The sequence below is a fragment of the Pimephales promelas genome, chromosome 4 (assembly GCF_988280905.1).
Source record: "Pimephales promelas chromosome 4, fPimPro1.hap1.1, whole genome shotgun sequence".
Taxonomy (NCBI): Eukaryota; Metazoa; Chordata; class Actinopteri; order Cypriniformes; family Leuciscidae; genus Pimephales; species Pimephales promelas.
The window spans coordinates 15,096,090-15,107,574 of record NC_142772.1 but is presented as its reverse complement, the minus strand read 5'-3'; the positions used below and the strand labels follow the sequence as shown (position 1 = coordinate 15,107,574).

Genomic DNA, 11,485 nt, shown 5'->3' with positions numbered 1-11,485 from the left:
ACGAAATTTCTGTGGTACATCTACCATGTCCAAACGCACAGAAAAGTCTCTTGGAGTGATGCCCTAAACTCAACAGGAAGTCGGCCATTTCTATTTTTACCAACATTTTTGGATGATTTACTCATTACGTACTTTAACGAACTCCTCCTAGGGATTTAGTCGGACCGACTTCACATTTCTGCTGTGCCTTCTAAAGGCATTAACGATGAAAAGTTGTGCTATCTGTGCGTTTTCGTCGATGGGCGTGTCCGTGGCGTCGATGATTCGCCATGAAACAGGAAGTTGTAGTAACTTCGCTGTAAAAGCCCAGATATGCATGAAATTTTACACCTTTGACAAGAGTCCCACCCTGAACAAATCTACATTCCGACATTCACCCACAGTCATAGCGCCACCTGTTGGCAACAGGAAGTGACCTTTAACGAAGCAGCGTAGCAAATGGACAGCCGCACTGGCTGAGCTGCAGAAAATGCAACGCGGCCGCCTCAGACCCCGACGTGCTACAGGTGCGAGGGCCCGCCCATCGCTGCTTGCAGCTTTAATTTAGAAATTGTATCTGGTCAGTGTCTTTTTTGTGGCTTTTTTACTGTTTAATTAAATAGTTATGTGGTGTAACAAGTCAAATTTTAAAATGTTATAAAACCGTATTCATAAAATAAGAAATGTTGTTTTAAGTACTTTTGCATTAAGTATAGTGCATTTTTAGGAGAAAACATTACTTGAGAGCTTTTCTGATTGCATTGGCAGCCAGTATTTCTCTACAAGTGGTCATGAATGCCTGCTGTTTCTCATAATAGGCAGCCTCATTAATAAAAGTGGGGTATACTGTGCTGGCACCCTCATAAAGGATTGTTCTCCCATCGAAAGTTAGGAACATAGGGTCACCCTGGTTCAAAGGCTCCCAATCACAGTCCTACACAGAAAGAGAAAGAAAAAGGAACAGGACAATTACTGTGGAAAACAAGTGAAGCCTGGAAGTCAACAAGCACAGAAAACATCTGAGTCATAGGACACATTTTCTTACACTCGTTTCCCCTCCCTCTGTCCCTGTCATAAAGAGCAACTCTTTTATACATCGCTCAAGGGCATGCATTTTCCTTTAATAAAAAACATGCCTCTGTATGCATTTACTAGATGGTCCATTTAGAATACCTGTAGATGAGGATGCACCATAGCTGTGATGTTGCCGTTGGTGTCCCTGGGGTAGTCAATTCTCTCCTGGACTCTGAAAACTTCTACTGTACATGGAGGAAACTCCACACCTACGACAGGTTAAAAAATGATGGAAAATTAAATGATTCTCCTAAGAAAAAGGAGACATCACTCTTTAAGGAAAATTAAATCATTCTAAACTGCCATGACTTACTTTCTTTCTCTTTTTATTTATTTTTTTTGTGATTATTTATTTATTTATTGCAAGGTTGAACATGGTCCACATGTGTGACCACAAATAACTATATACAAGACCAGGGTTTGCTTGTAAAATAAAGAAGAAAAAAATATAATAAATAAATAAATAAGGGGATGGATTAACAACACCAGCACAGATCCCGGATTTCCACTGCTCCTCCTTTATAACTTTCAGAGGCAATCAGTAAGGGTGGCCTATTGAGTTATTATATGAGATGTATATATGTTTTGTAACAAAGTCAGTCCAGGCCTTACATTTTTTTTGGTTTGGCTTTGTTAATTCTCGCTGTAGTTCTAACAGCGCAATGTGTATTTAATTTCTATGAGCCACTATTTGCCTGCTTGAGTTTTAGGCTCATGCCAAATCTAGAAGATTATCTTTTTGGCCGCAGTTAGAGCAGTGTGAAGAATCCTACGCTGGCTAACAGTCAGATCAAGATCCGCATCATCATTCAACAAACAGACACTGGGACACTGCTTAAGGATAACCTTATCACTGTTCTGTCACAACTTGAAATACCACATCCCGAAAGTTACCAATATGTTGACACTCATAAAACATGTGCATATAGGTACCCACAGTATTTGAATTACAGAGTGAGCAGAAGGGGGTAGACTTTCTTTCTTGCAGTACTCATAAAAATGTTCTCCAGGCATTCAATAGGATTATATGGACTCACTGACTGATTTTTCTTTTTTTCAAAAATGTTTTTGTTTGTGTTTATCTGAAGAAAGAAAGTCAAATGAATCGGGGATGGTGTGAGGGTGAGTAAATGATGAGAAATTTTTGGTAACACTATTACATGCAGCCCACATGCAACTTTTGTTTTGGTTTATTTTTCTTTTCCTTGTGCTGCTTTTCCTGAGTTCTGTTTGCTAGTTAGATTCTGTGGTTTCTGATTGGATTACGTTCACCTGTTGTTAAGTTAATCTCCTATTTATACCATTAGTTTCCTCTGTTCCTTGTAATGTGTCGTGTTTAAAGTGGTTGTGTTATTTTGCTTACTCCTGTAATTTTTCAGAGTATTTCCGAGTTTTCGAATTTAAATTTAAAGACTATTATGTTTCTTGGATTCGCCAGTGTTGGAGCGCTTCATTACAGTTAGACCTGACCCTTCTGTTGTGAGCTATAATGCAATTCACAATAGATTATATAAACATATATTAGCTGGCATAGCTAACATTCCTTTAGCCGCTGGAGGTTGCTGGCATGGTCTTGAGCCTTTACTTTGTATGGATCGGCTCTCCATTCGGCTTGGTTTTGATCTGCCTGGTTCTAGGAGTTTGTTGCTAAAATCTATCTTCAAAGCTTTTACAGGGATAAACAGAAAAATAATAATTCAATAATGCAGACAGAATTTAATTAATTAATGTGCCCACATCACTCAAGGGCAAGATTTATAAAACCATTGTACGCTCGGTCGCGTTGTACGGTTCTGAGTGTTGCCCAGCCACCATCAAACATTAGCAGTCCCTCCATGTTATGGAGATGAAGATGCTCCGTTGGTCCCTCGGCCTCACGCGATTCGACCGTGTCATGAATGAAGATGTCAAAAGCCGCGTGGGCGTGGTGCCCATAGTCCAAAAGATGCGTGAACCCCGACTCCGATGGTATGGCCATGCCATCAGAAGTGACGATGACACAACGGTGAAAAGGGCCTATAATCTATCACCACCCGGACGACAACCGCGTGGCTGGCTGAAGAAGCGGTGGATTATCTGGCGGAGGATATGTGCAGAGTAAATATCACCACTGAAGATGCCCTGGATCGAGCCAAGTGGCAAAAAGCATGCAAGCAAGCGGACCCTATATAAATATGGGATACACACTAGGACAGAGAGAGAGAGACAGAATTTAATTTTGAGGTCAGTTCGGTGTTCATTCAGTTCAGTTTAGTAACTGTGTTTTTAATATGAAATGAGCTGAATTAAGCTATAAAGCAGCTCTGTAGAAAAGCAGTGATGTCATTATCCTGCTCAGTTCTCATCCAATAGAGTCAGTACAGTTAAATAAGTAATATTGCTGAATACTATGTGTCCCCAACTAAGCAAGCCAGAGACTACAGTGGCAGGGAACCCAAACTCCATCTGTGACAGAAATGAAAAAGAATCCTTGGGAGAAACCAAGCTCAGTAGGATGACCAGTCCTCTGGCCAAATAATGCAACTTGGTGTGGTTATGATTGCAGTTTGCATCACAAGTCTGATTTTGGAAAAACATCATATGAGCATGAGAAACAGTCAAGCTGCAGAGTCTGCAGCTGCTCTGGTGGAGATGCGAATAATGCAGTGAAGGGGTGGTCAAAATCCCTTGCCTCTTCAGCATATATATATCATATCCTGTTGAATGCTTATGTATTTCTTTTATAAAATCAATAATTAAGTATATTCATTGTTACTTAATCATTTATTGACATATATATGACATATATATTTATTCTTTGTGCTTTTGCTTGCGAAATCATATACTTAAATGCATGCAGATGTAAGTAACCAGCTTCTTTTAGGTGCACAAGGCCATTTGTCTCTTTCTCTGGTGTCAGGAGAAAGGTTTATGGATCCTAAAGGCGTCGTGAACACATGTCCAGCACATATGATCCTTCTCTTTACAGATGGTCAAGCTATATTGAGCATTGCTATATTGAACTTTAATTGTTGTATTAAAATGTATTCTTTCTATTATATTTCTTTTCTTGGGAGAAAATGTTATCTGATTTTCTCCCCAAACGAGTGAATGTTTTACCATTATGTTTTGGTACACTTAACTGATAATAAGCCGCTCAGACTCTCTTTAGCCTTGATGGGAGCTCTTATTTGCTAGTGTCCTATGTGAACGCAGTAACAGTGAAAATAATAGGGAAATAGGGATTTGGTTTGTGTTTGAGTGTTAAAGCATAAAGGGGTCATTGAAGCCAATAGTTTAAGGCACCATTTCTTTGTTAAAGTCTAACTCCAGTTAGACTAAAGTTTAGTGTTAGTCTTCTTGGTTGCAGGTTAAGGAACAACTGCCATTAGTGGAGATTGAATGAGTTGTTGTTCTGGACACACTGGCGCCAGCAACCCAAATCTGTGACCTGGAAGGTCATGACGTGCCTCTGAATGTAAGATGCATCATCGATGGAGATATGCTTCTTCTATCTGTATATGGCATGTGCTTCTTCTATCTGTAATAGGCATGTGCTGGTCATGTGCAAATGGCGTCGCTACTATCTTTTCATGTGAGGTATGTTAGAGCTCATGTGAAGTATGATCGAGTGACTTTGTTACAATTAGGAGAATTGAGCCACAGAGGTTACTTTGAAACAAATGTTCTCAACTCCTTCCCGGAGTTACATCTCCATGCTGAAGTGATGAAGTGACGACTTCGCCGATTGGTTAGCAAAGGCCGGCTAACTCTTCCGATCATACTCTTCGCTAATGTCCAGTCCCTAACAAGATGGACGATCTTCTTAGTTGGATGGCTACACAGAGGTACATTCAGGATTGTTCCGTTCTATGTTTCTGTGAAACGTGGCTCGGACAGAGGACCCCCGATGAAGCCATAACACCGGCAGGCTATACTGTTTACAGAGCCGACCGCAGCGCAATGGAAAGCGGTAAAACTCGCGGGGGAGGAACGGTTATCCTCGTCAAACAATCCTGGAGCACGGATAATACGGTAATATCACAGTCCTGTTCTGAAAATGTGGAGTAAATTACTGTGAAATGTAGGCTATTTTACCTGCCTAGAGAGCTACAGTGTGTTATATTAAGCACAGTGTATATTTCTCCTGCGGCTAACGAGCAAAATGCACTTAAAGAACTGCACAATATGATCAGTAGGCACGAAAATTCGTATCCAGATGCTGCTATGGTGATATTAGGAAATTTTAATCATTGTGATCTTAGAAAAACTATTCCCAGATTTTATCAGTTTGTTAACTTCCCCACTAGGGGAAATAGCACTTTGGATAAATGCTATAGCAATATCAAAAGAGCCTATACTGCTGTCTCCAAGCCACATTTTGGAAAATGTGATCACCTTGCTATCCTGCTTCAGCCCATTTACATCAGGAGGCTCAAAGCAGATCCAGACACTGTTAGAACTGTGAATATGTGGACTGATAATGCTTTGATGGAACTGCAGGGCTGTTTGGAGGCCACAGATATGAAAATTTTTAAGGAAGCCACAGATAACATTCATGAATATACAGATACTGTTAGCAGTTATATTGACTGGTGCACTTCCATCTGCATCCCCTCCAGGACTATTAGAGTTCTCCCTAATCAGAAGCCCTTAATGCGGATGTGCATATTAAAATTAGAAACCGGAGTACAGCCTTCAAATCAGGTGACAACATGGAGTATAAGCAAGCTAGATATGAACTCCGAAAATCCATCAGGGCCGCAAAGAGGGCATACACCCAGAGACTTGAGAACTGTTATAGGGAAAATAACACCAGAAGGATGTGGCAAGGAATCCAGACTGTCAACAACTACAGAAAGAATGCAAACAACAGAACTGTTATTCAAGACTCCTTTCTACCGGACAACCTTAATAAGTTCTATGCCAGATTTGACCAAAATAACAGAGATATACCCTCAAAAATCACCCACAAATCAGAGGAAACTGCACTGCAGGTGACGCACTCACCGGTCCTTAAAGCTCTGAGGAAGGTGAACCCCCGTAAGGCTGTAGGACCTGATGGGGTGGCTCCGAGAGTCCTTAAAGTTTGTGCTGACCAGCTGGCGGGGGTGTACACTGACATTTTTAATACCTCTCTCCTCCAAGAAACTGTTCCACGTATTTTTAAATCCTCTATTATAGTGCCGGTTCCGAAAACAACAAATACAACAACAATGAATGATTTTAGACCAGTGGCGCTCACTTCGGTTGCCATGAAGTGTATGGAGAAGTTGGTACTACAACATATTAATTCTGTGGTACCAGACACAGTAGACCCTCTTCAGTTCGCCTACCGTCCAAATAGGTCAGTGGATGATGCGGTGGCACTGGCACATTACTACATTCTGCAGCATCTGGACAAGCACAATACATATGTACGGCTGTTGTTTCTGGATTACAGCTCCGCCTTTAATACGATTCGGCCAATGAAGTTGACTAGTAAACTGATGGAACTGGGAGTACCAACGACCACCTGTAACTGGATCACAGACTTCCTCACAGACCGCCCACAGGTGGTGAGGATGGGAAAGAAGATCTCAGCTGAAGTTGAAGTGAGCACAGGAGCACACAGGGCTGCTGTCTCAGCCCTAAACTTTTTTCACTGTACACATACGACTGTGCCACTAACTCAGAGCATAATGATAATATTGTCATTAAGTATGCAGATGATACAACTATCCTTGGCCTCATTAGAGAGGATGATGAGTCATCATACAGGGACATGGTCCATAAGGTCACCCTCTATGGGGAGGACAATGATCTTGTCCTCAACATCAACAAAACAAAGGAAGTTATTCTGGATTTTAGGAGGAGAGCCCCCTCTCCACAGCCTCTCACCATTGAGGGGATTGAGATAGAGATAAAAACTGCAGAGAGGGTTATCGGCTCCAACCTCCCCTCTTTGGACACTATATACATCCAGCGCTGTAGAAGGAGAGCACAAGGCATCCTTAAGGACAAACATCATCCAGCTTACACCTTGTTTAAATGGGTGGACACAGGCTATAACCTGAGACATCGTAGGCCTGTGAGCATCAGTACCCACAAGGCCCGTCTATGTAATAGCTTTTTTCCAGCCACTGTTAGGCTAGTGGCACAGGATATTAAGGAGGGCAAAAAGTATCCTATTCCATGTTTTTAAATTTTGTAATGATCAGTGTGTGTGTATATATATATATATATTTAAATTTTTAGAGTTTCTATTTTTGTATGTGCTACATTATTATTATTTACTATAATGTGTATTTATTCAGTTAGATTATTCTTACAGTCCTTGGTAGTTTAATTGTGATGTGAGATTTATAGTTTCATGTTATTTTATTTTATTTAAAACCTAACTCTGAGAAACGCACAAGAATTCCAATGTACCTGTACTGAAACGTACCTGTGCAAATGGCAATAAACTTTGAAACTGAATTGAAACTGAAACTGAGAGAATGCGTTGGAAAATGGCGGTTACCATGTGTGCACAAGTGGCTACTCAGAGACGGGTAATGATCCTCTTTTGGCCAGCGGGGGACAACCTAATGCAGGGGGTCACGCAGACACTGGGCATCTCCTGATGGAGGTGTTGTAAGTGAGGGAATGGGTTGAGAGTGGATGGATGTCTGCGAGGCCAACAGCATCCTTTATCGTTAGGGGGGGATGGAGCTGTGATGAGTTACGGCAGTCTGCCCCAGGAACGTTAGTCCCTCTATCCCACTCACCAGAAACCGCATTCACTGTAGGGCTTGTTTCTCATTGTGACAAGCTCTATGTATGCCAGGGGACCACACCCTGATGGAGATTATAGATAAAGAGCTAACAGGAAATGGGCTTTCGGGGTTCAGTCAGGGCCATGAAGTGATTCCCATTTGTTGTTGCGGAGACAGTAATAAAACTTTTTGATGTCGGTTGCCTCATGGGCAAGGAAAATTATAGTGTTGATTTAGAACTAATATGTCTAACATAATTTTGACTCCTGAAGGTCGTTAGACATGGTGGTGACTAAAGATGGAGACAGTTTTGTAGATTTAAGAAAAGTCTGGTTAACAAAGGTGAATTGTCAAAGGAATTTAAATGTTATCTAAGTTACAGTCTTAGAAGGCTGTTGAAAATATTATTTATTTATAGTGAGAGAGACTGCTTGAACGGAGGAAGGGAACTGTGTCTGTCTTTCTGTTATTGTCCTGCTAAAGAAAGCTCAAACAAAATAATGTTATGAACCAAAACAACCCAGCTGACCTTGTGAAATTAAATGAATAATGAACAGGCATGGTTTGAAACTGGTTTAGAGACCATATACAATTAAATAAAAGCTACAAGAAAATGTGAAGTTTAAAATCTTATTTAAAAGATATGAATATGAAAATATGAATGTATGAATGTTGGTGACTGCACTTCATGTCTTGTATGTGTTAGTTTGGGGTACTATTATTTCCTGATTTTGAGGATATTGTGTAAAACCTCTGGAATGAGTGTTTTATCATTACAGATGGGTTAAGTGGAATGACAAACTTTAAAAAAGTTGACATTTCTGAGTCAATCTGATGAAAAGACAATACAGAACATGGGACGAGCTTTAATTGGAGTGGTTTTCCAGCTCTGTCTGCTATTGGTAATTATAAATACTTTTGTCATTTATGATATTGTTCTGAATTACTCTCTGGATTAGTATGTTAAATAAACTGGAATTGTAAAGTTGAAGATTGCCGTCCATTATGGGGTAAAAACTCTTCTCTAAATTCAACTGAGGGTCTAAATTTAAATAGACGACATGTGGCATCTTAACTGATAAACGTAAATAAAAGAAATTATAGACTTGGCGGCAGAGAGACAAAGTGACACATTGGCTAAGTCACTATCCAAATTATCCAGAGTGAGCTCCCTCATTTTCATGAAAGGCAGGTGGGCGAACAAAGGAGTGAATATAACTTATAAAAAGAAAAAATATTTCTCAATCCATTAAATGGATGTTTGACAGTAGATGTCTAAGAAAACTGCAATTTAGTTAATAAAGGTTAAATGAGAAATCAGCTTTATGGCTGTCTTTGAGGTTGGGATCTGAGTAAATATTTTGGTTTCTGTAAAACTGTAAAATAAGTTGGACTGAGACAATACTGATAATATTTTTTGGAGTTATATTATTCTAATATTCTTTAGACTAACCAGTTGATAGACAAATACTGTGAGAAGTAGTTATAAGGAAAAATAAAGTTGAGATTAATGATAAGAAACCAAGGGTATTGGAATTAATTAATACAATTATTTCCCAAACAAGATAAGGAATGGACAAAAGCTTTATTAAGCAGACTGGGGGAAAATACTTTATTTTAGTGGTAAAATAATAACTAAACTGATGTTGTGAAGTTGTTTTATTTTATTTCAATTTCTGAAAGAAAAAAATGGTGTAAGATGTTATACAATTAAACTGATACATGCTATGTGACCATAAACTGAATGATAATTTCAGTAAAGACTAAAAAGTGCTTGAATCGATTACCATGGATCTGAATTATTAATATTTTATTTTTTGTTGTTATATTTTTGTTAGAGTGTTTTGAACCTAAAGGGTCTATAAAGGGGGTAGTGAAAATAATGGATTAACTATCCAACGTTGTTTATAATAAAAGGAATTGAAAATTGTGGTTTTAAATAAATAAATAAAAAATAGTGCTATTCTGGTATTCATGATTATAGACAATGTCCTTATTTAGGATCTGAGTAGTGACTGCGGGTCTAGCCCATGCTTGGAATACAGCAACAGTGCTTGTTTATTTAGCCCGGCTTCCAGAGAATAAATATGTACTTGTTTCGTAATCAGTTATGTGTTTTATAAAAATGTTAACCTGACTGATAAACTGAGGAAGAATGACATTGATGTCCTGTTGTGAGTGGAAGGTGGGAGAGCCTCTTAATGGGGACTGGAATTTTTAGTATCCAGCATGTCTGTGACGAGGTGAAGAGATAAGTGTGACCCGTCAGGGGAGCATGTGTTACCACTCCCCCTTTCCGTAGTGACCTCACTGGTTAGACCAGACGTGGCGGTATTGGACCCCACATTGGTCTAAAACGGGGGACTGAAGGGGTGGTCAAAATCCCTTGCATCTTCAGCATATATATATCATATCCTGTTGAATGCTTATGTATTTCTTTTATAAAATCAATAATTAAGTATATTCATTGTTACTTAATCATTTATTGACATATATATGACATATATTTATTCTTTGTGCTTTTGCTTGTGAAATCATATACTTAAATGCATGCTGATGTAAGAACCAGCTTCTTTTAGGTGCACAAGGCCATTTGTCTTTCTCTGGTATCAGGAGAAAGGTTTATGGATCCTAAAGGCATCGTGAACACATATGAAATAAGTGGATCTAGCATTGTTAAGGGCGGTCCGGTAGTTGAACAGGTGTTCTTTAAGAGCTAAAGAGTGCACAGTGAGTCCAGTTTTCCTGTGTAGTCTTTCTAGACGGCGACTCTCAGTTTTCATCAACCGAAGTTCCGGAGTGAACCAGGGTGAGGCACGAGTAGATGGAACCAGTCTAGTTCTAACAGGAGCATGCATATCAAGTATTTGAGACAAAACATTATTGTAAGTACAGCAGGTTTCTGACGGACAGTTAGACAGTAGACATTCTGATAAAGTAGAAGCCCTTATTGAAGCAGAAAAAGAAGTTGAATTAACAGAGTTAATTTTACGATAGTTCAGCATTTTCTTCTGAGGAGACACAGATATTGGAAAACTATAACTGAAATTTATGAGTTTGTGATCTGAAAATGCAAAATCAGAGCCATTAACAAGAATATTATTCAAGCCAGATGTACATATGAGATCCAAATATGTGACCTCTGGAGTGAGTGGCAAAAGTTACATTTTGATTCAAGTTGAAACAGTCCAATACTGACATCAATTCTTTGCATTGTGCAGTGTTTTCATGTATATTAAAATCACCAAGCAAAATAACAGATGAATGACAAGCACAGACAAGAGTAAGTAACTCGCTAATATCAGAGAAAAAGTCAGATGGACTCTTCGGAGGTCGGTAAATTAAGATTACAGCCAGTGACGTTTGACCCGTCATTTTCAGCGCTAAATATTCGAATGTTGTAACATCGTGAAACTCAATCCTAGATATTTTAATAGTCTCACGGCAAACTATAGCCAGCCCTCCACCTCTGCGATGAAGACGTGGTTGAGAAAAAAAGATGTATCCAGGCGGCGTTAAGAGGTTTAAGTTCAAGAAGTCATTAGGCACCTGCCAGGTTTCCGTTAGAAATAGCATGTCCAGGTCAGTGTCAATGATTATGTCATTCAATAGTGATGCTTTATCAGTTAGAGAACGGATGTTTAGCAGCGCACATCGCAGGTCTGGTGATGCACGTCTGCAAATTCCGAGGTCAGGATCAAGACGCAGCGATCTTA

General features: G+C 39.5%; 1 protein-coding gene across 2 annotated transcripts in view; it reads right to left on the bottom strand.

Annotated features, from left to right (window-relative positions):
* Positions 1-712: 712 nt before the first annotated feature.
* The window catches only part of aspa (aspartoacylase), a 285,896-nt gene continuing 275,123 nt past the window's right edge, over positions 713-11,485 (bottom strand). For both annotated transcript variants that reach the window (XM_089129993.1, XM_089129992.1), the window contains 2 exons: positions 1,153-1,262; positions 713-913 (listed from right to left, as the gene is read on the bottom strand). In XM_089129993.1, the coding sequence (XP_088986119.1) occupies positions 716-913; positions 1,153-1,262 (308 nt within the window). In that variant the 3' untranslated portion in view covers positions 713-715. The remainder of the gene's footprint in view (positions 914-1,152; positions 1,263-11,485) is intronic.